General features: G+C 41.7%; 1 protein-coding gene across 1 annotated transcript; it reads right to left on the reverse strand.

Moving 5' to 3' along the window:
- Positions 1-207: 207 nt before the first annotated feature.
- LOC133528698 (DNA damage-binding protein 1) lies at positions 208-27,310 on the reverse strand. Its single transcript, XM_061866167.1, has 23 exons — positions 27,126-27,310; positions 26,641-26,789; positions 26,025-26,290; positions 25,172-25,271; positions 24,631-24,736; positions 24,299-24,381; positions 23,945-24,098; positions 22,975-23,196; positions 21,895-22,057; positions 21,317-21,425; positions 20,641-20,825; positions 16,589-16,740; positions 15,694-15,865; positions 15,258-15,401; positions 14,757-14,880; positions 12,212-12,410; positions 11,101-11,234; positions 10,632-10,757; positions 9,895-10,044; positions 9,111-9,241; positions 6,773-6,939; positions 4,994-5,220; positions 208-363 (listed from the first exon to the last, which is right to left on the reverse strand). Exons 1-23 carry the CDS (start codon positions 27,184-27,186, stop codon positions 280-282), a joined length of 3,408 nt encoding a protein of 1,135 aa, XP_061722151.1. The 5' UTR covers positions 27,187-27,310; the 3' UTR covers positions 208-279.
- Between the last annotated feature and the right edge of the window lie 408 nt (positions 27,311-27,718).

The following is a 27,718-nucleotide window of genomic DNA, read 5'->3' on the forward strand; positions in this document are numbered from 1 at the left end:
AGCATCACCGTGTCAGCATGGGCAAAAATGTTGCGGTATGTCCGACTTTTCTTTACGAATCACGGATCGCATTTCTATCGATTCTCGTGATGTTTTGTGGGCCAGTTTAATTGTTTTTTGTCGATTTAGTTTTTGGATCTTCGCGAGGTCTACAGCTCACGAAGCCAGCAGTTTTAATGGATTTTACTACACATTAAAAGTCCACAGTAGGGTTGGAAAACATTTTATGTTGGTAGGCAAATTTCATATAATGTTTAATCTTAGCTATATCCTAATGGCCTAGTGTATCCTCGTGAGGTCTTCCACGATTTTCACCAGGTCGTCCACCGTCGCGTCGCGCATCATGCCCCCGCCGTCATCGATCTGAACAAAAAATACATCAAGACTTAATAAAAGTACCGATGAAATGAGAATTTACAGCCAAGGACATACATAACGGTGTGTCTAATAATGAAATGATGTGTTAGACGTGCGCGCCGGTCGAAAAAAATCGGGCGGCGGCGCGCCACGAAAAAATCCACGGCGGCGGCGTATGATTTTTCAACTTTGCATATTAAGATGTATAATGAAAACCCACGCTTAAACGAAAGAACTTTATTAAGTGAACTGAAAAGATGACTCAATCACTTTTCTTGACAGAAATATTTTGTTTGCAACTTTTATAGTTGTCGTGCACAGAAATTATTTTGTTCACCCTAAATGGACTCAGCCGGGACCTTTTGGCTGTTAAAAGCAATCCAGCAACCGAAAACACTCTTTCGCTCGGAGTGCTAGTGCATAACAGAGCCTGTGCTAATGATGATAAACGCCGGTAGGCAGATTGTCTGGTTTGTCAGTAGGACAAGATGTCCCCGTCTTCAAGTTCCGCAGGATCAGCAGTAGCTAGGTATTTCCAAGCTTCCTGGTCAACAGCATCATCGAAGCCGGAACCATGAGAACTGTGTTGCATGCTGTATTTGCGCGAGAGTTGGGAAAGTATTGAAACTTTACTTGTACTGGCTTCTTCCTTTTGACCCTGGTGTAATAATGGTTGATTATGTTCGTAGTAAGTGATTAATTCTTTGGCATATTCTGCCAAGAAACCAGCTGGAGTTAATTCGTTAGCAGTCAGATAGAGGTCAACTTTTGTTTTTGAGGTAAAATTTATTGCTACCGAAAGTCTATTTAACTTATTTTTTTCAATATCCGCTTTTGATGTCATGTTCGCTGTAACACAGTAACTAACAGGTACAAACAACTCAATACTACATTTATTATTATTGGGGTTTTTTGGGCCTTTGAGTGCCACGTCGACCAGGTAGTGATCTATTGTGACAGCCCTTTAAAGTTCCTTACTGATGCCCGTTGAATCCAGGAAATTCCAGATTCTTTGGGCCGTAATGTTCTGTACCTATAATGGGCGGCACGTATTGCAACCCACAATACGTGCCGCCCTAAGTGTGTCTTATATGTGTCCACTAATGTCAAAAAGAAGTCTTTTTGACATTAGTGGTCCACAGGAGCAGAGAATGTGCATTGCAGTCTCCTCTGACTCATGGCAGAACCTGCATGTCGCGTCTTGTTTCTTTCCAATTTGAAACATGTGTTTGTTCAACTTACAGTGTCCAGTCAAAATTCTGGTCACCGCGCAGGCTTTGTGTCTTTTGAGCCCTAGAAGCTCCCTAGCAGTTTTGCTGTTAAACCCTTTGATCAGAGCTTTCGAGTGTTCTTGTCCTTTTACCAATCGTTTGCCCTTACTTTTTCTAAATTGCTGAGCAGAGAACATGCATCCCGTTTTGTGATTCCACAGAACGGTTCTGGGCCGACCACGGGTGTGTCTGCGCCCTTTCTAACAAGTTCGTCCGCTTCTTTGTTTCCGTTAATGTCGGAGTGCCCTGGTACCCATCTAAGTATGACTTTGTTGGAGTTAGCCAGTGCATTGAGGTTTATTTTACAGTTGTGGACTAGTTTTGAGTTTGACTCAAGGGATTCTAGTGCCAGCAGAGCAGCCTAAATACACAGATTCATTAAAATAAATCATACAACGAATTAAAAAAACGGAACGCTAAAGCTACTCGGAGGCAGGCGTACGAACGGCGAGCTTCTGAGCTTGGACGCGAGTTTTCCGGCGCTCGCTGTGCTCCACGGCACGCGTCGCACGCGCTTTATGTCCATTGATTTTAAACTTGTACTCTTTTGCGGGTTTTGTCTCGGCGCGAATTTTAAACTACCGGCGGCGGCGGCGGCGCGCTGACTCCTTATGGCGGCGGCGCGCCGCGGCGGCGCGCACGTCTATGATGTGTTTTAATTATATGGGCTGTAATGTCTGCAATAAAGTGATTAATACCTGCCATACATTAATAGATTTGTCCGCCCCCTGTATCTAATATATCTAATGTAAGTTCTTGTTTATGAATTCTTTTGCCGCAGCAATAAAAGCGATAGTTACAACTAGGATGTGCTCCCGGTGCTTGTTTTCTATACACAATTAGTACCGGAACCAGGAACTCCCGGTTCTCGCCAGGTAAATCTAGGAGCCCTCCGTAGTCACAACCCGCCATACAACCGTTTTTAGGTATGGGTGACCCTGAGTAGGTAAACAAAGTTCAGTTTAGCACACCGATTTATTCCAACTCCGTCAATATATCATAAGGTGACAGATCAGATTTTTACGAGGACCAGACGGTGCCGCGCGGTAGTGTATTAGTTAGTTATGTGCGCACTGTATGCCTTGCGCTAAGCGACTGACTGGGATAAAAGCTCCTTTGAACTGTATACCAAAAATGAAAGTCAGAATGGCGGGTGTACCTAAATAAAAATAATTGAAAAGCATACCATATTTTTGTACCTAATTTGTACTATTTAGTACCTCCATTTAAAAAAATTGTACCTCACGGTACGTAAAGTTATTATCAAAAAGCAGTACACCCGCCTGTGAACTTTATTACGCTATGTTCCCGTGGTTATTGATAAATTATATAAAAGCCAAATTTTTGTACCTTCATATTCAATTATAGACGTTACGTAGACCCGAAAATCACGTAGTGAAGAAGTGCCTCTCCATGGCTGCAGCAAAGGGAGGAAGGGGCAGGCCAGTAACTACCTGGCTGACGAATGTCCGAAGAGATATGAAGGAGTTGGGCCTGTCCAGTGACGACGCTTATCAGCGATCAAAGTGGCGCCTCAAGATTAGGAAAGCCGACCCCGCATAACGGGATGAGGCGAGGATAAAGAAGATATTCAATTATAATATGAGTCATTTTATTTGTGCTTTCCAAGTTTTACTCATTTTATATTTGGCTTGCTATTACAATTTTTCAGGCGTTACAATTTTTCAAGTTATCGATTTCATTTTGAAGAAAAAACGCTAAGGTACAATTATTTTTATTACGCTAGGATTTAGTACCTTTAATGTTTAATCTGTTAAGTTCAAATAACTCAGAAAATCATGTCTTAAAAATGATTTTTCTTAGGAAGATTTCTTTGAATTGGCGCCTAGCCTTTTTTAACGCTAAGGTACAATTCTTTTTATTACGCCAGTATTTAGTACCTTTAATGTTTGTAATGGTAACTTGAAAAATTATAACTCCTGCAAAATTGTAATAGCAAGCAAAATATAAAATGAGTAAAACTTGGAAACCACAAATAAAATGACCCGTATTAAAATTGAACATATGAAAATACAAAAAAGGTACAAAAATTTGGATTTTATAGAATTTATCAATAACCACGGGAACATAGCGTAATAAAGTACACCCGCCATTCTGACTGTCAGGATGGCGGGTATACTGTTTTTTGGTGATAACTTTAAATACCGTGATGTACAATTTTTTTTAAAGGAGGTACTAAATAGTACAAATTAGGTACAAAAATATGGTATGGTTTTCATTTAAGTACACCCACCATTCTGACTCGCACCAAAAATGTTGACTCTAAACACGCGTCCTCACCAGTGTTGGACAAAAAGCAATTGCATTACGAATTATGCATTGCAATTACAAAATGTAATTTGAATTATAAATGGAAATTACTGAAATGTAATTTTTAATTGCATTTAAATTTCATTGCATTACAAAATGTAATTCGAAATGGAATTAGAAATTACATTTTGTAATTTTAATTCGTAATGCATTACTTCATGCATTACAAATTACACTCAGTAAAACATTTTCATTGTTTTTTTATATAGCATGATATACTTGTTTGTGGGTTTGTGTTTTAATTTAATATGTTAAGGCCAAATTTTGCCACTCATTTTAAGGAACTTATCCTCAAAATTTTCAATTTTTTTTTCATATTTGTGTAAGTTTTTTAGTACGTGTTTTAGTTCTTACATTCAACTTTGGACGCTATTTGTGTCAGTCCAAAACAAAAGGGACCTTATGGCGGTATTTTAGGTGGGTTGAATGTTGTAGTTAGGTATGTGTTTCTAGATTTATATCCCTTAGATAACTCAATTTCCGCCAAAAGGTCCCTTTTGTTTAGGACTGACACATATGTATACGTTTGCAGTTGACTGTACCTCAAAATACTTATTGTTTTTTTGTTTTGTTTTATTTATTTGGAGATCCAACACACCTAAGTACTTCCTTTAAATGCTTATTAGTAATTTAAACTGTATTTTGGTAAATGTTTATCCAATAAATGTACTAGACCGACTATTTTCCTTAACCATTCCACGTGGGTAAATTTAATCCTGTTTGTGTAAGTAATAAATAGTTTACACAACGTAATTGCGTAATGCAATTACGAATTAATGTAATTTAAATTAATAATTACCAGGTAATTCAAATTAAATTTAATTCAATTACTCGGTTCGGTCTCGGTGACGGAAGTGTTCTGTTAACGACGCTAGTGTAGTGTGAATCAACCTGCAACCCCTTGACGGCCTCCTTCTGCTTGTCGCGGCTGAGGTCGAGGAAGCTCTCGATGAGGTCGCCGTCGATGAAGCCCTCCGCCGGCTCGGTCTTGAAGGAAGTGTTCTGTTAACGACGCTAGTGTAGTGTGAACCAACCTGCAACCCCTTGACGGTCTCCTTCTGCTTGTCGCGGCTGAGGTCGAGGAAGCTCTCGATGAGGTCGCCGTCGATGAAGCCCTCCGCCGGCTCGGTCTTGATGTCGGTGTTGAAGGAGCGCCAGAACGAGTGCGGCACCTTGCCCACCGACTTGATCGTGTGCGTGAGCCGCTCCTGCAGCTGTTGCAGGAACTCGTACAGTTCTTGCGTCAGTTGGACTACTAAGCCTGTGTACAGACGAAAGAATGTTGTATGAATTTCTAGTAGCTTAAAAAGGAATTCGGGTTTTAGACATTCTCCAGTTGCTATAAGGTGCAACGAACTCGAATAAATGGAAGACTAACTAGAGCTCAAAAATGACTCCACGGATAGTAATCAGCAAGCGTCTCACACAGGACAGAGCAGTTTGACAACGTCAAATATTGTAATGCCGCGCTGCCCACATTTATGGCGAAGAGATAACTTTCGGAAGCTAATTTTTGCACGGAGAGCTTACAAGGTACCCAACTCCTATGGAAAGTGATGCTCAAGCAACTTGCTAGTTTATGGCTGATTTGAGTATATGTTTGAGAGCAGGAAAAAATAATGAGCACGTGTTTTGTTATATCGGCTGAAACTTATTTTTTTGTAATAAAATCGACATTCGAAGTTTTATAATATCTTAGCGATATAATGAAACACGTGCTCATTATTTTTTCCTGCTCTCAAACATATACTCAAACAAGCCATTAACTTGTAAGTTGCTTGAGCACCACTTTCTATACGAGATAGAAGATTAAGTAATTTTTTAATACTTTGGAGGACAATTTCTCTCAATAGGTTGAGTTTGGGCAGCTAAAAAAAAAATACGTGTCCGTTATTTTAGTCTACTCTATAACATATATGAATATAAATCAAATCGGAACCGGACAGTTGGGTACCTTTCCTTGTTAGTCTATATATATATTCAGTCACTGGCATTCAGTGGCGACGCTGGGTTTTAGACTTTACCGCGTCTCTACAAGGTTGTCAGTGCCATGACTCGCATATACCTACAGCCGGTGACGGTCGCGAGCAGTATGGGCGCGGCGGTGTCGACGTGCGTGGCGTCGCGGGGTTTCAGACTCTACCCCGGCGGTATAAGGTTGACAGTTGCGTGACTCACATATGGCGCCGGTGACGGTGGCGAGCAGCACGGGCGAGGTGACGGGCGCGGCGGTGTCGACGTGCGTGGCGTCGCGGGGTTTCAGACTCTACCCCGGCGGTATAAGGTTGAAAGTTTCGTGACTCACATATGGCGCCGGTGACGGTGGCGAGCAGCACGGGCGAGGTGACGGGCGCGGCGGTGTCGACGTGCGTGGCGTCGCGGGGTTTCAGACTCTACCCCGGCGGTATAAGGTTGACAGTTGCGTGACTCACATATGGCGCCGGTGACGGTGGCGAGCAGCACGGGCGAGGTGACGGGCGCGGCGGTGTCGACGTGCGTGGCGTCGCGGGGTTTCAGACTCTACCCCGGCGGTATAAGGTTGACAGTTGCGTGACTCACATATGGCGCCGGTGACGGTGGCGAGCAGCACGGGCGAGGTGACGGGCGCGGCGGTGTCGACGTGCGTGGCGTCGCGGGGTTTCAGACTCTACCCCGGCGGTATAAGGTTGACAGTTGCGTGACTCACATATGGCGCCGGTGACGGTGGCGAGCAGCACGGGCGAGGTGACGGGCGCGGCGGTGTCGACGTGCGTGGCGTCGCGGGGTTTCAGACTCTACCCCGGCGGTATAAGGTTGACAGTTGCGTGACTCACATATGGCGCCGGTGACGGTGGCGAGCAGCACGGGCGAGGTGACGGGCGCGGCGGTGTCGGCGTGCGTGGCGACGAGCGAGCCGCAGCGCATTACGTTCACCATGTCGCCCACGTGGAACTGGCCCGTGTAGCCCATGTGTTGTCGGTCCTCGTCTGTTGTGGCCGCACTGGAATGTTAATGACAATTTATATGCCGCGCATAACTTGTATAGAAAGAAAGCCATATTTCTATGTATGGATTTTGCATTACGCGCAGCGTTGGCGTCAACTGAGACCGAGGCATTTAATGAAAAAACGGGACGCGAGGACGTGGTTGCGGGCGTTCTCAAGCGTGATGACGCTTCGCTGTGACGAAGCAGTAAATAGACGAATAAAAGGGACAATCCAAGAGAATATCGCTACGAAATGCTTTTACATCCTGACACCTATTAGCATGTAGAATGATACAGATAAAGGAAAACTAAAACAAATAAATTAGTGTAAAATATTTCAGATAAATTCGTGTAATATTTTTATTATCCAACAACATCATGGGGGAGACTAAAGCTCGCAGACTCCGTTGGTTAGACACCCTGAAAGAATGGATGAAGATCGAAGTGTGAAAGAAGCGTACCTGGGCCGCCTAGCAGGAGCCCGTCCTATGGGGCGCCCCAGGTGTCGCTGCAGCGACGTGGTGGAGGCGCATCAGCGCGAGCTCAGAGTCAACAATTGACATGATGACAAAGGGTATAGCCGGGTAAGCATGGCCCGACTGCCCTTACCAAAAAAAATTTATCGAGGCTTAGTTTTTGAATAAAATATATGTTTAACATTATTAAATTCTACATGAAATATATAAATTTGCTAACTGTCGCAATCTCGCACGTAATTTTTTTTTTCTGAAAACGTACTACTAATTTTTTTTTTCAAGAGATAATCTAATATTATTATTTTTTTTAGAAAATAACCTTAATTGTATATACAACATACCCAAATTACAAAGAAATCGGATTAGTACTTTGACTGTAATAAAATATTTTTTTTTTTTGCATTTTTTTTTAACCAATAATCCAGTCAAAGGAAATTATTTTTTTCGCTAAGGGTAGTTTGGCCATGCTTACCCGACTATACCCTTTTGAAATCCCTTTTAACATTATCGGTACACTTGTACTGGTTCCGAAAAACAATATTTCAGTTCAAACTATTTGCTATGGACGTATGGATTACGGTCAATGAAGTTGTCTATGCTGCTCAAACAAATATGTCATGGAGTGATGACGTCACGTTTTGGCTCGCTTCCGATTGGTGTTTCAGTTAAAATTAATTTTATTGAAAATATTGTTAATCCTAATGTTTTTACTGATAATGGGCCAATTTTTAGAATCATATCAAATATACATATATGTTTCTTTGGAACTACTATTTCCATGATTCTTTGTTACTGTCATGATGCCAATTGGCGAGAAGTAGCGCAGGACCGAGAAAAGTAGCGCTATTTGTGTCGGAGGCCAAGTCTCATTTTGGGTCACTGAGTAAGTAAAATATTTCAGTCGCAAATGTGACAGTTGAAATAGATGACGCTTTAGTGCCAAGTTTTGTAGTAAATGGATAATCAAAAGTTAACGATAGGAAAAATCTAAAAATCAGCTAGCCGTACCAAATACCAAGTTGGCTATGTGCAGAAAGGGTGTGCCCTATTACCAATGCATTCAAATTACAAATAAACTCCCCGACAGTATAAAACTAGAACCGAATGACAAACAATTTAAAAATACTCTTAAAAGCTCCTTTTAGAGAAAATATATTATACAATAGACGAATTTCTAAATGACCAAACACTGGAATAATGCTATGTACTTAGTGGCGACAAATTAAAACACGACCGTAGGGAGTGTTTTAAATCGACACAAGTTGCGAATTACCTATTCGCACATGTATCGTACAACGTTTTACAGTACATATGACCCTTTAAATTTTCGACACAGTTACATAATATGCTAATTTACAAACAATTTAAATTTTATTATAATATTATTATTAGTAAGCATTCATCGACATTAATGCATTATCTAAAATCACGCTATAGTTAATTAATATTAACCATATTGCTTATTATTTTAATCAATTAATAACTTGACATTTTATATTGCATAAACGTCGATAAAATATAACATTATAAAATATAGATTTCGTTGCCATATGTATTAAATGCATGTACCTACCTACCTAGACTTAAGAAATATTGAGTGCCCTTACAGGGTCTCATGTACCTACCATCTTCAAATTGTAACACCTGATGTATGAGCATGACTGCAATACAATAAAGAATAAAGAAACCCAGTTAATCTTCGATACCAACCTGTCTTTTTGGCAAACGAATAGATTGAAGCTGTTCTCCGCGCCGAGGAACGTGTCATCGTCCAATATTTCCACGGCCGTCATCCAGTTGGGGCTGTAGTCGCGCGCGATCTCCTCGAAACTACCCTCCATCTGGAAAAAATCGATTACATTATAAACTTCACATCAAGGTTTCCTAATGTTTTACTCCAGAGCAACACTTTACGCCTTCGGCTCTCTCGATTCTTTATCGCGGACTGGATTGTACGAGACTTCTTTACTTCATCATCTTCCTCGCGTTGTCCCGGCATTTTGCCACGGCTCATGGGAGCCTGGGGTCTTGGCAACTAATCCCAAGAATTGGCGAAGGCACTAGTTTTTACGAAAGCGACTGCCATCTGGCCATCCACCCCAGTGTAAACTATTGGGCCTTGGGCCTTTATGGGGATTAATCCGGTTTCCTCACGATGTTTTCCTTCAGCGAAAAGCGACTGGTAAATATAAAATGATATTTTGTACATAAGTTCCGAGAAACTCATCGATTGAACCCGCGACCTCCGGATTGTGCAAGTCGCACGCTCTTACCGCTAGGCCACCAGCGCTGTATGAGGCTTCCTTACTGCGAGCTAAAAATAAAAGCTCGTGGGTCACATTTTACAGATCCTTCATTTAATCACAATGCTATTGCAGCTACCGTAAGAGCGTTTATGTGAAAATTATTTTATTATAAACTTAAACATAAGGGTTGATTCGTAATCAATCTTTAGGATTGTTCTAGAAAACACAAATGTAATTGTTCAACTCACCTGTTTATACTGAAGAAGCGTCATGGACCGCATGAGATCGCCGACGAGAATAAAATCGCCCTTTACTTTGAGATATAACGCTACTATGTTATTAAAGTGACTGCATTCCAACCGTAACTCTTTATCTGAAGTCCATTCGAATAAACGAACCTGTAATAAAACAACTTGAATCGGTATACATTTTGCCACTTTCTGATATATAAAAAAAAAAAAACAATTGATTGCACTCCGGGAGTTCCAGCAGAAGTGACAACTTGAATATTAACATTGTGCATTTTTGATATTTTGGAATGGTTAGGGAATAATTTTGCACGAATTGCTTTATTATCCATATAACATTACTCTCATTTATGTGGTAAAATACAATATTAATTTATTGCGCTATCGTACACAAACATGACAATTTATATTACATAAAAAATGTAACACTTCAATGGCTTCAATGACATTGTAACAGTTTTTCGATCAGGTCACGTGCCCGTGATTTTCAATCTGACGAATCTGTCGGTCACGTGACCTGCGACGTGAGATTATTTTTCTTTTATGCAATAAAGGTTAAATAAATAAATACTTGCCTTGACTTATTTTTAAAGTGTTTTTCAATAATAATAAAAAGACGAAATCACTTACCTTCTTTCTAATGCAAAAAAAAAACTATTTAGACACATAGCATTTCAGCTCCATACAATACATTCGGATACACACGCAAAAATAGCAGTTAAATATATTCTACTCACCGTACTGTTTATTGAAGCTAACAATTTTCCATTGAATTCAACAAGAGAATAACATCCGCCTTTAATGTCTTTCTCAGCTACTTGAACTAGTTTGCCTTCCAACCAGTGGAATAGCAATATTCTTCCCTGCAATCATAACGAAAATATTTAGCGCATAGCGAAACATAAAACAATAAAGTCTACTATCACGCTTTGTTTCTTTTATTAATTATTTAACCCTTGGAGTCCCGCGGACGCGATATCACGGCGGTAGAAAGTTACATCTAAGTCCCAAGTTCGCCACACCGCACACCGATTTACATATAAAATGTATCAAAAAATATTAAACTCCTGGAACTTACGAGGTATTCGAGATTGCCTCTGGCTGGGACTCGAGGGGTTAGGAGCGAAGAATGTCCCACTGTTGGGCAAAGCAAAGGTTCTTAACTACTAAGACAATTTATATATGAGAGCAATAATTAAAGATTACCTGTTTCGGTTCCGACTCTTCGGGATTTAAAGTGGCCGTGCCGACGGCGTAGTAATGGTTGTTGTCCTCGCCGAGCTTACATGATACTAGAGACATGGCGTACTCGTTCGACATCAGTTGGTGCGCGTGTAATACTGAAAATATACAAATCATTTAAAAAGAGAAAAATATTATGGTGCGTAGTCGCTAACTCTGCAAACACTTTGCTGTGACAGATTGTGAAAATTTCATCATAAACGTTAAAGATAGTTTATTTTCCAAATAGGCATATTACAATGAGCTTATGAACGTCAAATAAAGCTATGCCGGCTCTAACCCTACACCTGTGACCCGAGAAGATTTAAATCCCTTCTAAATTGTAGGAGGGTATCCCAATATGGGACCGACAAGAAACTCAGTGGGACACATCTTTTCAAAACATCTTATAAGTAACTAAAAAATACAATTTAAATAATATGGAATTAAAAAAAAAACATAAAATAACATACAACAGGTACTTTTTTATATAAATTGGATGCATTCGATTGCTAATGCAGGGCATTATCATTGCCAAACATGATAAAATCGCTTATTTAATAGTATGCTTGCAAAATGAGTTTTTCCTAAAGAACAGTTTTGAATTTAGAGTCTGTAAGCTCGGTGACATTTTTGGTATCTTGTTATAAACGACGACGACAACGACTTTTTTGTTTTAACCAGTCTGTAAGATATTACTTTAAGTTTTCCACATTCGTTGGGATGTCTATGTTTTTCCTTGCAAACATTATATCAAATATATATATAGCGACGGCAGAGTTAGAATACATGTATTTCCCTAACCCTTTAACTGCCAAAGACGTTGACTCTCTCATTAAGCAAAATTGTGAGATGCAAATACACATTGGACTAAGAAATTGGATAGGTGGAATACCATCCTTAGGCAATTGCGTTAGCAAACGTAGCGATGCGTCGCAATTCTATAATGTAAGTTGGCGGTTAACTGCGTACGACCAGTTGCGGTTTCACATTAAAAAAAGTTGCGGCGCGCTCTGCGTCGGCTGTTGCGATTGCAAGGGCCCTTTAAAAACGTAGATTAGATTGAAGCGTTGTTGCAGGTCCATAGCGGGCTCACCTTCGAAGGTGTGCTGGTCGATGACGAGCAGGTTGTGTACCTCCTGGTCGGCGGCGGGCGGCGCGTGCTTGGGCGCCGGCGCGGCGGCGCCCGACGTGGCGGCGGCGGCCGTGGAGGCCGACGCGCGCACCGCCGTGGCCGCGCCGCCCGCCGCGCCCCACTCCAGCTTGTCCACGCGCATCGTGATCACGCCGAACGTCTACAAGTTACAGGCCCCCCGAGGGTTAAAGCTCGTAGGAGAAATGGAGACACACGTGGACAAAATTAGCACGCACGACACGTTGAATATCTATGTAGTATAAAATAATGGGTTATTCCCACTAGTTACCACCGAGTTGATACCAGTGGTAACTACTGGGATTTTTTTCCCCACTTTTTACCACTGATAGTTATCACCTTACTGGAAAACAATTTTCCCACTAGTTACCACCAAATTGGTTACCACTGGTAAAAGGTGAGTTTTTTTTCCCAGTAGTTACCACCATAATTTGGTTAGCATTCAATACTAATCAAAGCAGTATAAATATAGAATGCTTTAATAAATAATTAATTAAAAGTCTAATTAATTATAAGTTAAGTGTCGATGACGCTTAAGCCATTGCCATGCTCCTATACAAATAAAACGCTGCGCTACGCAGAGCGACGTAAGCGTCCTCGACAAAAGATCTAGGTTTCATAGATAACGTCGCAATTAATTATATTTACAATTTATGAGATAGATCAACCAAACGTTAATTTGTCTTTAACTTTTAATTTTATGCACTTGTACTAGTTTTAATATTTTTGACCACTTTTAAAGCAGTTAACTCTGAAACACTAATCGACTTATAATTATTTATTAAAGCACTCTTTATTCATACTATACTATTTTTATTAATATTAAACTCTAACAACATTTTGGTGGTAACTACTGGGAAAAAAATCACACCTTTTACCAGTGGTAACAACTTAGTGGTAACTATTGGGAATAACCCAAAATAGTCTAAGTATAAGGTCAAATCATCGAGCAAAATTAGAGCAAGACCTATCTGTATGCGACACGAAAACTTGAGTGTGTAATATTTTAATTTCGCATTGCGATAAAGGGTTTTTTAATTTCACATCGAGATAAAATTAGTGTACAGGTGATGTCGGCGTAAGACCTCGCATTCCGCTGTTGTTATGCCTTGTATCTCCAATTTAATCTCGACGTCTACAATTTTACGCCGACCATAATGACCACCAATTCATATATAGATAATGTCTTTAAACCTAAGGCATTACGTCCATCACTATGTGTATTGCGTATCTTGCAATACAATCAAAATAAAATGTCGATAAACGTTATAAAAAAAACGTAAATTACGGTTGACGTTTTATTTATAACGTGACTACATACATATAACAACATAATATATAACATTGACTAAATACTCATCACCACATGAAAATTATTTTAGAAACAAGTTAAATAACAAACACAAAAAGCGGCCAAGTGCGAGTCGGACTCGCGCATGAAGGGTTCCGTACAATTTAAGACGTATTAAAAAAAAATCTTCTTACTAGATCTTGTTCAACATTTTACCACTTTGGACACACATTTTACCACTTTGGAAGTGTCTCTCGCGCAAACTATTCAGTTTAGAAAAAAATTATATTAGGAACCTAAATATCATTTTTGAAGACCTATCCATAGATACCCCACACGTATATGTTTGATGAAAAAATTTTTTTTTAAATTTTATGACGTATTAAAAAAAAAACTACTCACTAGATCTCGTTCAAACCAATTTTCAGTGGAAGTTTGCATGGTAATGTATATCATATATTTTTTTTAGATTTTTCATTCTGTTATTTTAGAAGTTACAGGGGGGGGGGGGGGACACACTTTTTTTCACTTTGGAAGGCTCTCTCGCGCAAACTATTCAGTTTAGAAAAAAATGATATTAGAAACCTTAATATCATTTTTGAAGACCTATCCATAGATACCCCACACGTATGGGTATGATGAAAAAAAAATTTTTTTTTTAATTTCATGACGTATTAAAAAAAACTACTTACTAGATCTCGTTCAAACCAATTTTCGCTGGAAGTTTACATGGCAATGTATATCATATATTTTTTTTAGATTTTTCATTCTGTTATTTTAGAAGTTACGGGGGGGGACACACATTTTACCACTTTGGAAGTGTCTCTCGCGCAAACTATTCATTTTAGAAAAAAATGATATTAGAAACCTCAATATCATTTTTGAAGACCTATCCATAGATACCCCACACGTATGGGTTTGATGAAAAAAGATTTTTTGAGTTTCAGTTCTAAGTATGGGGAACCCCCAAAATTTATTGTTTTTTTTCTATTTTTGTGTGAAAATCTTAATGCGGTTCATAGAATACATCCACTTACTAAGTTTGAACAGTACAGCTCTTATAGTTTCGGAAAAAAGTGGCTGTGACAGAATCGGACAGACAGACGGACATGACGAATCTATAAGGGTTCAGTTTTTTGCCATTTGGCTACGGAACCCTAAAAATGTATATCAAAATGTTTAGTCTAATTTGGTTACCTGCGAAGCTTCCTGATAAGCGATGCGTCGAGGCGTCTCACCGAGGGGTACTGTCCTGATATGAAGTTTCTGTATCTCGTCTATTGTGCCTATGGTTACCGTGCTGTCTGTGGCTAACGCCAAACTATGAAAAAAAAGGTAATCGTTTTAACCTTAATCACTCTAATACTAAACAATTACTCATGCAAACGTAAAAGGTGAAACATGTACGAGTAGACTTGTCTCATGTCAGGAAGGCCGTGTCAGAGACGAGTGAGCGAAGCGACATCTGTTGACTTTATTGTGTTTCTTATTGGGCTGATTTCTAAATGTCCTCTTGTCGTCGAGTGTCTATACTAGGCACAGCCGGAAGAAAAGGCTTTGCGATTTTGGTAAATACAACGTGTAGTAGGTTTTATACCGTGAATTAAGAAAAAAGTTTGATGAGAGATATTGTTTTTTAACAGTTTTTCGGGGATTTTATGTGCACTAGACTATATTTTTGATATGTTTATTCTTTACCTGTCAGGATAAGCAGCCGCGTTCAACGAGCACATGTGAGTGACCTCTTTGAGGTTCACGTTCGAGAAGACGAGCTTGTGATTCGAAGAGAAAATGACGGTGGGCCGGTCGGAGCACGCGAATATGTTGGTTGTGGATAGTGATCTGTGAGTAAATAAATATGTTAAGAGGGAAGCTTACTACGAGTAAGAGGATGTGCTGATGTTCCTTGAAGGCACGTAACTGGTATTTTGCATTCTCCAGATCTCAATTTTAAATACGATTGGACCAAAAATGATGAAATTCAATACGGCGGCCGGCTTTATACAATTTTGATGATTCACTTTGAAGAAGAGTAACTTCTTGGATTTCCTTCGGTTTTTTAAGCATTCAGGCAAAGATGACAATGAACCGTATAAAGCACCACACTGGGCAATTATGTTGATTTAGTACGTACCGGAAACTCCTAAGTACAGTCGGTTGCGTGCCGAGTGTGACGCGTTTCCGGTTCGTCAGCACGCCAGTCTCCGGGTCCACGGTGAAGTAGAACATCGAGCCGTCTCCCAACGCGCAGAGTAAATAGCACACGCCTTCGAGTGTGCAGATAAGCAACGAACGCGGAATTATTTCTGTGGAAAAAAAGGTAATTTAGTACTAAAGTGTACTTCTCATTTACTAAAAAAACAGCTTTCTTATAGCTAAAGGGCGCCATTCATTTATTATGTAAGACGGTTTAGGGGGAGGGGGATAGGGGGATAGAGTATGTCTTTTTTTTACAAGGGGGTGGGAGGGGGATAATTCTTACGTAAGATCACAAAGATGCGAAAATTCTCTCTCTCAAACACGGTACAGTACAGAGTTAGCTTAGAAGTAAACGTTACAAAAATATTTTTTTTTAACAAACACTAAGACAAACGAAACTTTATCGACATTATTTTCTTCCTTTAGATTCTTACGTAATATAAGGGGGAGGGGGGTCGGTCTATTTTTTTGTCCTATATAGGGGAGGGAGGGGGTCAAAAACAGACAAAAATCGTCTTCCATAATAAATGAATGGTGTCTTAATAAAAGCATACGGTTGCCTACGCGCATACCAGCTGTTGCGCCAACTCCAAGGCTCATTGTCAATCTATTAATCCCCGTCCCATCAACCTTCCCTATTATGTTTATCCACCCATTCATATTAAAACCCATCACCAAGGAAAGTGATCATAGGTTGTAGAGAAAAATATAGAGCAATAAGTTTATTTGAATGCCGTTTTCTGCAATTAGAATATCTCTAATGGTACTATTAATTCAGCGACATGAAATCACGCTGTTTTCCCTTCTAATAATAATAGAAAATAGCTAACCTCCAGATAGTTTCTCAGTATGTAAAGGCCTGAGATCCGGCAGCCGCAGGACTCTGACGGATATATCCGTCCACAGGCCGACGCCAAGTAACGCCGTGTCGCCGCCGGGGCCTAGGTCCAAGCAGGCCACTTCCTCTTCCATGCACACCTCCCTGATTAAATACTTAAATTATAACATTATAATTTTTCAAGACAATCAACTGCCTACCTAGGTTTGGGATCATGGCTGGTAAGATCGTTGATGTGCTATTACGCGTGCGTCCGTGAGGGACAGAACATACGCAATGCGACAAAATTAAAAACACGTTTTAACATTCCAGACAACATGCCAAAAACAACCTACGTAATTTGGTCGGGTTATTTGTTGCCTACCATAAACCATACTAAAATATACGGTGGGGACTAAAAAAAACTATGACAAGGACAAACAATAATAAATAACGCTTTCTCTGCTACTTTTACTGAAAGCTACATAAGACTATCCCGTTCTGTCAGTTCCCCCCCACCACTCATGCCCAATCCATACTAAATACTAGATCCATGTTTGGGATAGATGTGAAAATTTCACTTATTTCTTAATTGCTTCAAAAGCTTCGGTCTAATTAGAGCTGAAACGCAAATATTCACTCAATTTCAATAAATACATATAGATATATTGAGTCAAGTTGATATATTAAATAGTGTATAAACATAAGGACGTGTAATTAGCAAAATGGCCGAGTCAGAGAGCAGATTGCGCCTGAGAAGTGAGAGTGTTTCACTTCTCTACCCATTTTCACTCGCCGCTATACTCGGAGTAACGTAAGAATACATTTTTGACAGTAATGAATTGACCCTTATATATAGGAGGCTAAGACCTACCGTTTAACTTAAAATCTTAGCTTACGTTGCTCCGCCTACCGCTGCTGCGCGATGTCGTTCCAAGATGTATAGCACTCTGACTCGGTCATTCTGTTTGTAACACGTCCTCAGGGTTCCACGACAAAGTAACGCGGATCACAATTTCAAGCGGGTTGTTTTAAGGATACAATTGGGTACTTGACACATGTTGAATAAAATTTAGTTAAATGGATAAAAAATGAGCCATCCATTATAAAGAAGTGGAATTTAAAAAAATATATTGAAATTATATTGAGATTATAAAAAAATACAAAGCTCCAAAGTATAAAAAATTTTTTTTTTTTGTCTTTCAAAAATAGACAAAAAAAATGGTACCACTCGATTCCTTACATTTTATTGAAAAATAATTTGTATGACATCTATACACATAAACGCAATATTTCAGGGTCAAAATGGCAATTTCTTTGATCTTCCATACATTTAGGACAGACTTATATATGTGACGTCACGTCACATTATCATTTTGTTAGAGGCGTCAGACTTTAACTGTCATTTACAGTACATATGGGGCTACTTTATAGCACTAGTGCGAGAAGTAGCATATTACGTTACTGTGTCGAACATTTAAAGGGCCATATGTACTGTAAAACGTTGTACGATACATGTGCGAATAGGTAATTCGCAACTCGTGTCGATTTAAAACACTCCCTTCGTCGTGTTTTAATTTATCGCCACTCGTTTCGAATTTCCTATTTTTCGCACTTGTATCGTAATGTACTATTCTGACCTTTGTGTTGCTTAAATGCCATGAGTCCCATATAGACATTTGATCCTCAGGAAAATCAAGATCGTTTGACATTATTTATAAAAAACTGTCAAGTAGCCAATTAAGTGCCAACATATCGTGGGATGACATCTTATATTTTTTTAAGTGTTGGTTTTAAACAAATATAGTCACGCTAGGGTTGTAAGCGAAGCATCTCCGAGCGCGACGAGGTATATGCGCGGGCCGGCCGCGCACACGCAGCGCGTGTCACTGCACGCCACCACGGACACGCCGCGCGCCCCGCCCACTGCCCACTGCGCGGCCAGCGTCCAGCCCGCCTCTTTGTGACTCACGCTAGGGTTGTAAGCGAAGCATCTCCGAGCGCGACGAGGTATATGCGCGGGCCGGCCGCGCACACGCAGCGCGTGTCGCTGCACGCCACCACGGACACGCCGCGCGCCCCGCCCACTGCCCACTGCGCGGCCAGCGTCCAGCCCGCCTCTTTGTGACTCACGCTAGGGTTGTAAGCGAAGCATCTCCGAGCGCGACGAGGTATATGCGCGGGCCGGCCGCGCACACGCAGCGCGTGTCGCTGCACGCCACCACGGACACGCCGCGCGCCCCGCCCACTGCCCACTGCGCGGCCAGCGTCCAGCCCGCCTCTTTGTGACTCACGCTAGGGTTGTAAGCGAAGCATCTCCGAGCGCGACGAGGTATATGCGCGGGCCGGCCGCGCACACGCAGCGCGTGTCGCTGCACGCCACCACGGACACGCCGCGCGCCCCGCCCACTGCCCACTGCGCGGCCAGCGTCCAGCCCGCCTCTTTGTGACTCACGCTAGGGTTGTAAGCGAAGCATCTCCGAGCGCGACGAGGTATATGCGCGGGCCGGCCGCGCACACGCAGCGCGTGTCGCTGCACGCCACCACGGACACGCCGCGCGCCCCGCCCACTGCCCACTGCGCGGCCAGCGTCCAGCCCGCCTCTTTGTGACTCACGCTAGGGTTGTAAGCGAAGCATCTCCGAGCGCGACGAGGTATATGCGCGGGCCGGCCGCGCACACGCAGCGCGTGTCGCTGCACGCCACCACGGACACGCCGCGCGCCCCGCCCACTGCCCACTGCGCGGCCAGCGTCCAGCCCGCCTCTTTGTGACTCACGCTAGGGTTGTAAGCGAAGCATCTCCGAGCGCGACGAGGTATATGCGCGGGCCGGCCGCGCACACGCAGCGCGTGTCGCTGCACGCCACCACGGACACGCCGCGCGCCCCGCCCACTGCCCACTGCGCGGCCAGCGTCCAGCCCGCCTCTTTGTGACTCACGCTAGGGTTGTAAGCGAAGCATCTCCGAGCGCGACGAGGTATATGCGCGGGCCGGCCGCGCACACGCAGCGCGTGTCGCTGCACGCCACCACGGACACGCCGCGCGCCCCGCCCACTGCCCACTGCGCGGCCAGCGTCCAGCCCGCCTCTTTGTGACTCACGCTAGGGTTGTAAGCGAAGCATCTCCGAGCGCGACGAGGTATATGCGCGGGCCGGCCGCGCACACGCAGCGCGTGTCGCTGCACGCCACCACGGACACGCCGCGCGCCCCGCCCACTGCCCACTGCGCGGCCAGCGTCCAGCCCGCCTCTTTGTGACTCACGCTAGGGTTGTAAGCGAAGCATCTCCGAGCGCGACGAGGTATATGCGCGGGCCGGCCGCGCACACGCAGCGCGTGTCGCTGCACGCCACCACGGACACGCCGCGCGCCCCGCCCACTGCCCACTGCGCGGCCAGCGTCCAGCCCGCCTCTTTGTGACTCACGCTAGGGTTGTAAGCGAAGCATCTCCGAGCGCGACGAGGTATATGCGCGGGCCGGCCGCGCACACGCAGCGCGTGTCGCTGCACGCCACCACGGACACGCCGCGCGCCCCGCCCACTGCCCACTGCGCGGCCAGCGTCCAGCCCGCCTCTTTGTGACTCACGCTAGGGTTGTAAGCGAAGCATCTCCGAGCGCGACGAGGTATATGCGCGGGCCGGCCGCGCACACGCAGCGCGTGTCGCTGCACGCCACCACGGACACGCCGCGCGCCCCGCCCACTGCCCACTGCGCGGCCAGCGTCCAGCCCGCCTCTTTGTGACTCACGCTAGGGTTGTAAGCGAAGCATCTCCGAGCGCGACGAGGTATATGCGCGGGCCGGCCGCGCACACGCAGCGCGTGTCGCTGCACGCCACCACGGACACGCCGCGCGCCCCGCCCACTGCCCACTGCGCGGCCAGCGTCCAGCCCGCCTCTTTGTGACTCACGCTAGGGTTGTAAGCGAAGCATCTCCGAGCGCGACGAGGTATATGCGCGGGCCGGCCGCGCACACGCAGCGCGTGTCGCTGCACGCCACCACGGACACGCCGCGCGCCCCGCCCACTGCCCACTGCGCGGCCAGCGTCCAGCCCGCCTCTTTGTGACTCACGCTAGGGTTGTAAGCGAAGCATCTCCGAGCGCGACGAGGTATATGCGCGGGCCGGCCGCGCACACGCAGCGCGTGTCGCTGCACGCCACCACGGACACGCCGCGCGCCCCGCCCACTGCCCACTGCGCGGCCAGCGTCCAGCCCGCCTCTTTGTGCGCGATCAGGGATATGCCTTCATCCGTAACCTGCGACAACCAAAGTTCACGAACGTGAGGTCCTCACGTGATAAATCATGCCGAAGAGAATTTGAAACAGAGGTGGTTGTCAAAGAAAATTTTGTAGCTACAGGAACTGTTCGACACATGATTAAAAGTATTAGAAAGCCATTTAACTTTGATCCTTATTCTTTCACTGTTATGTAAAGGTTGTGCCTGTATACCTTTGGCCTGTGATCTATTAGATGGCGCCGCTTTTTGATGTTTAAGAAATTTAACACATATGAGTAAAGAATAAGGATCAAAGTCAAATGGCGTTCTAAAAGTTTTAATCATGTGTCGAAAGATGGCAATAATTTTATTGTGACTACAAAGTTTTCTTTGACAATCCACCTCTATTTCAAATTCAATCAGTGTCACGTGGATTTCAATTATTATCATTGATATAAAATACTGAATCTTCTATTCCAGTTTTTTATAGTATTTTCCTTTTCTTATATTATCAATAGAATAATTCTTACCTGTATAAGTTGGTTGTGGCATACATTTCCAGTGTAGAAAGTCTGTCTGTCTGAGACGAATCCTTTGATTTCTGTCTCTTCCACTTCCTCGCCATTCAGTGTTAATACCCTGTAAATTAGTGGAAATATGTAGTTAGGCACATAAAAAGAGAAATTAACAGCCTAGTAGCCAAAATAGACCAAAATTGCATAACAACTGCTTGCATGGTTACAGTCTCCTCTGTAATTATAATATTCCTAGCGTTTGTCTCAGCTTTTTACCGGTGCTTGTTAAGAGAGCCTGAAGTCCCCTTGATATAATCCTAACAAACACTGACTTGCCTCTTAAAACGAGAATTTGCAATATTAGACATAGTCATAGGTAGAAGAAAATATTTGCTTAATCATTCAAACCGAAACCCCCTTCATTGAAGCGGTATTTTAAACGAGTATTAGGGAATTACGGCTTTAGAAAACAAAGTGTAACGAAGTCCTTCGAAAACTCTTAAAGGGGTCCATGAACCAGACTAGATTGATTAAGCATTTAATCTAGTTCCCTCTGGTTCTCAGCCGTTTGAAATATAATAAGAAACTCTTACCTAGTCTGTCCAACAAATGCTAGCACCAACGTGTCGTGGTAGGTAGAGTCCTGGGCTAGTGTGAGCGCCCACATGCCCTTAATGCCTGGCAGGTCTATGGAGGCCTGCTCCTGGATGCCGATGCCGTTTCTGATGATGCGCAGAGAGCCCATTTTGAAAGCACCTGGAACCACACCAACTGGTAAAGGCCCTCTCGATTGTTGAAAAACTAATCAGATGCAAATTTTGAGTTGTTTTCTTATGTTAGCTCGTAGAATTGAATTTTAATTATGATTTTAAATAATATTTTTTTTATTACATTCATTTGGATTTGATTTTTTGGTATTTCATAGTTCGTATTTCCGGTATTTCCCTCGCGTTAGTGTGGTGAAAAATGTTGTTTCACTCGGAGGCAAAGTGTGTTTAACCCTCGTGTCTTGAAAATCACGCAACGCTCAAGATTCCGCTTCTCGAACCACTCGCTACGCTCGTGATTCAATTTTGGTAACTTTCGCTTGCTCGGGTATCTAACAACTTAAATAACAACTTTGCCCCCTTGTACAACAAACAATTATTGTATAGTTGAAGTAGATAGATGTAGAAAGATTCAATCAAATTCAGTGGTAAGTGGTATACATAGATAAAGATGGCAGCCATGCCCTTCTCGATAATTTGGTTTCAAGGTATCAGATTGTGCGGCTTCCGAAATGTTTCTTAATTTTTTGTTTATGGGAGTCATTCATAGGGTTTCCGAGTTTTTTTCTGTACTAGCATTCTAACCTTTACCAACATTTTGCGCGTCAATCCAGTAATCGAGCGCTCAAACTTTTAAATAAACTGACTAACCAATCAGTTTATCTTTTAAGGAAGTAAAATCAATATTCTTTATTGTACCATTAAGTTAAAAATACACAGAAAATGAAATTACAAGTTCAAAACCAGGTAAAAATACGCGGTCTTATCGCTGAAAAGCGACCTTTTATGACTCGCCAGGCTCATTTTCTGCAGCTATATATGTGTTTATGGTGTCTACATTTAAAACTGTAAGCGTTTTGGTAACAGTATGCTTCTGTATGTGTGTGTATGTGTGTGTAAACTGACCCGAGCAGGTGATGAGCTGGTTCTGGCCCTGGCGCTCCAGGTCCACGACGCACATGTCGACGATGGGCGCGAGGCTGGTGAAGGTCTCCATGGCGTGCACGTACTGCGCCGCCTCGTCGCGCGCCGCCGCCAGCCGCACCAGCGCCGAGTCGCCGAAGCGGGACCCCACGAACACCACGCCGTTGTCCAGGTACGTCATGCATTCGGGGATCGGGATTTCGCCTGGGGAAAACAACATTGATCAAGCGTTGTCGTTGTCACGGCTCGCTAAGAGAAATTGGCAATCTAATACCTACAATAGGGTATTTGACTACTAGTCAAAGCAGTTTCTTTTTTCGAACTGTCAAAACGATTTTGCTACCATGGAATTTATATGGAACACTGGCATGTGACGTCACAATCAAATCAGTTACTCCTATTAGTTTTATACGTGTTTTAAAATATAAATTGTGTCTAAAAATAACTGCTGTCGACGTTTCTCTATTATTTATTTTAAATACCCTATTGATGCAAATTAGAGATTGAATAAAAGTGACTGTCATCTGGCATTAGCCTAAAGACGAGATGACTAAGTCCCTGAGTCCCCACAAGCTCATCCGAATTTCACCTTTCCAAGTTCCCACATAAATGGAGTTTAGTTCTCATTTTAAAACTACGTGTTGGATTCTAATGAAACTTTGCACATACAATGACATGAGACTAGTCCTGTAATTCGTTTGTATAGCTCCAGTTTATAAAACAAATGAAATAAACAAATACAAGTTTTGTATAAAATATAAATTTACTATATGTTTTTAACTATGATATCTGAAGCTACATAAACTAATTACAGGACTAGATATATCTTATCCTATTGTACGTAAAAAGTTTCAGAGTAATCTAGCTAGTATATTTAAAATAAGAGTGTAACTGATGGAGAACCGAGCTTTTTAATATAAAAGTTTATAGTTGATAGCACAAAAGTACTCACCAAGTAGCTCCACTTTAAGATCCTTGACCGCTTGAGTGCCGTCAATCTTCTCCTGCAGTTCCAACAGTAGCATGAACAGACGACCCGCAATGTCACCCAGTAGATACCGCAGCCCCGCCGTGTCCACGCGGCAGTAACAGTTTATTGGTGTTAACTGTAAATAAAAGCAAAATTAAGGTTACAACTGCAAGATTGGCTTTCATCAAAAACGAAAATTATTCTACAGGCTTTTAAAGGGTTGACAATACCTTGGGACACCCCTAGAGTCGCAAGCGTCCACGCGATTACAGTTTTTAGTTTCCCCACCTTTTTCCTTTTGGTTAAAAAATGTGTGTTATCTTATCAAATATATACCTTAATTTGCGGAGGCGCAACAGCTACGTAATTCTGTCCATCATGGTATACTATAGACTCTGTGCCAATGACAATAGCACCACCTGCAAAAAGTTAATCATTAGAAAATAGTCACATTATGGTGGCAACTGAAAAATCTATGGGTTATGAAATAGAGTGAGATCAAGTGTTAGCATACTAATAAATTGTTATTTAATTAATCAGAATGTGACCAGTAGATAGATTGATCGGGAAAGTAACAACTCAGTCATAGTTTATCCATACATATAGAAAAACACAGGCTTCTTTAGTTATTTTACTAGCCTAGAGTAGACCAATAAAAATATACTTGCCAAGTGGACTAGGCACTGGAATCAGAATGGATGCCTCAGTCTCAACATTATCCTGTCTCCAGGGCACCTTTCCAAATTCTTTATCTCTTAAATTTATTTCATGAGTCTGAAAATGATTAATATTATTACAATATAACGTAAACATAAAACATACAATACACAGTAGTGTAAAATGCACAAATAAATGCCCTTACCGGGATTCGAACCCAGGAGCATTGGCTTAATAGGCAGGGTTACTACCCACTAGGCCAGACCAGTTGTCTATGCCTTCCTGTCAAACTTAGTTGTGTATGCAGCAACAGCATTAGGTAATCGCATTTAAACTGTTGTGGGAAATACTACCATTAAGATAATTTTATGGTTTCACTCACATGGTTTTTAATAACTCACATGACATGTTTTGGAGAGGTCTTCATTTTCAAGCACCAAGACATGAGTGAAACCATAAAATCAAGATCTTAATGTTACCATTAGGTAAACTAAAAGGTCGCACTTTATGCTGTACAAATATGATTATGCAAGTATGGCATTGTTTGAATACCTTAATATGCCTCCCATTAAGATCTTGATGTATTAAAATTAGTGTAGGATTGGCACAGCCATGTAGAAACTCAGCATCATACACATTAAGTTCCTCCAGTCTGTAATGTTACATTACAAAAAAGTAAAAAAGGTATCATTAAGTTCAAATATCATCATTTACAAAACTCATTTGTCTGAATATGGAAAATGGAAATGAGGTTAAAACCTGGTTCCAACTGGAATCCTGAAAAGCAAATATATCTTCCATTCTGCTTGTTTTTTTTATTATTACATGACTATTATACAAGGTGCCCGTGAGCATTGCGAGAGATTTTAACGGTGCATTCCTGATGGCAACAGAAGCAAAAAATGTTATATAACTTTTAGTGAAATTCGTCAAAAAAAAATTTTTTTTTGTTTTTTTTTTCCCTTTTTTTGAACACTCCTGTACATAAAACGTAATTTTTATTGATAAACACAACCTAAAATTAACTAAAAAGTTTTTTTTTATTTGGGGGTAGCCTCTCGAATACATTTTTTTAATTTTTCGATGTCAATCAATAGGTATGTCCAGACTAGACCTCCAAGTGGCAATACCGCAGTTAAAAATTTGTTTTGTACTGACTTATGGCGAAAGAATGATTTCGAAAAACATTTAATTATCTCTGAAACTAGGCCCAATCCACAAAATTTTATATGACATTTTAGTTTCTAAATATTACCAGGAATGCACCATTAAAATCTCTCACAATGCTCAGGGCACCTTGTATTACATGATATGAATATGCAATAAAAGTTTTCAAAGTATAGATTTTTCTAATAATATCATAGATAAACAATGAGTAGTTAAAAAATATCAAAAGATATCTCACCTCAAACTAGCCGCTTTCAGTTCCATAGAATCTTTATCAAGTGGTATAATTTTAAACAGTCCATCATACAACCGTAACCCAATAACCCTTGCTTGTGGGTCTATAACAGCCAGTATACCATTCTCTGAAGGTTTCCCAATACTGTCAGAGACATTGCCGTGGGCTCGGGTGACTACCTCAAGTTCCCCATTAGTGCCTGTCCTCCATTCCAGTATCATTGCATTGTAGCGTACTGTGAGTATGAAAACTAAGTCTTTTGTTTCATGCTGAAAATGTAATCAATTATACATTTAGCTGTTTTTACATTATTATATATTTATAAACTTTTTTCTCTTATGAATTGAAACAGTGAGTGATTTTCACTAAAAATAATATAAATTTCTCCAATTCCAAAGTGGGAGGTAGATTCTGTAATGAAAAGTAACACTTATTTTGCATTACTAACTGAGCAAATTTTTATAGGTAACAAGGTCCGTAAAAACAATAATGAAACTGTATATATCTGTTACTGAGCACAGTATTTATAAACAAAACTAATAAGAATACAATGAATAGAATAATGGTAAACACAATTTATATATTGGATTATTAGTTAGTTCATGTGATAGTTACTCACTGGAGGCCTGAAAAGTTTCATCTTAGCGACCCTTCCGTACAGTCCGACCTCTTTCATGGGGCGCAGCCCCTCCGGTGTCACTAAGTACATCTCCAATCGGTTCACCTTCGCGACCAACAGATTTAGATCCGTTGGCGATGTGAAATTACCTTAAAGTTAATCATATGGACATTAATTTATCCTCAGTTCATGTTTGAGTCTATAATTTTGTTCTAAAATTAGATGATCTTTACGCAAATTGACATTGTTACAATCAAATCACGCAAAATAGCTAAGGTAAGCAGAGTTGAATGTATTGCGCGCCGGTCAATATTTAACAAATAAGACAACTCAACGCATAGTTCCACGCGGAATATAAGTCTTCATTCTTTTGTATATTTGCCAAACAGTATCACTCTACCAAAAGATACCTAAAATATAATAAAAATCATAATATACAGACATAACCTCAATTATCATGAAAAAAAAAACTTCGTTTTAATTACCTGTAATACATGATGTAACAGCCGTAGGCTTCTGGGCCGTAACAATGTAGTGGTATGCCATGATTTTAAACCACAAAATAAACCTTTTAAACTAAACTATTTTATATTTCTCATAACAATATCCTTGCACAATCCAAACAATACTATCCGCCATCCGCCACAATTTGATTGCAGTGTTGTCAGCAAAATAATAAAAAGGTAATAGTACATTACGATACAAGTGCGAAAAATAGGAAATACGAAACGAGTGGCGATAAATTAAAACACGACCGAAGGGAGTGTTTTAAATCGACACGAGTTGCGAATTACCTATTCGCACATGTATCGTACAACGTTTTACAGTACATATGGCCCTTTAAATGTTCGACACAGTAACGTAATATGCTACTTCTCGCACTCATCATCATCATCATCATCATCATCGTCTCCTAGCCGTTTTCGGCCACAGCAACTGCTTTCTACCGCTGAGAGTGTCGCTGGTGCGCTCTCAGGTGACTGACGTAGCCAATCTTAGCAGCGAATGTGCGGCCACACTCGCTGCAGGTCAGCACCCCTCCGACGTAATTATATGTTATGGCCATAGGTGGTCTGGC

The sequence above is a fragment of the Cydia pomonella genome, chromosome 19, assembly GCF_033807575.1.
Source record: "Cydia pomonella isolate Wapato2018A chromosome 19, ilCydPomo1, whole genome shotgun sequence".
Lineage (NCBI taxonomy): Eukaryota > Metazoa > Arthropoda > Insecta > Lepidoptera > Tortricidae > Cydia > Cydia pomonella.

What these genes read in the sequence shown, in the direction of transcription:
- LOC133528698 (XM_061866167.1), bottom strand. Translation starts at nt 27,186, where the DNA reads ATGGCATACCACTACATTGTTACGGCCCAGAAGCCTACGGCTGTTACA. An exon ending in TGTTACATCATGTATTACAG is followed by an intron (nt 26,790 to 27,125) that starts GTAATTAAAACG and finishes ATTAACTTTAAG; the next exon opens with GTAATTTCACATCGCCAACG. An exon ending in TGAAACTTTTCAGGCCTCCA is followed by an intron (nt 26,291 to 26,640) that starts GTGAGTAACTAT and finishes TTACATTTTCAG; the next exon opens with CATGAAACAAAAGACTTAGT.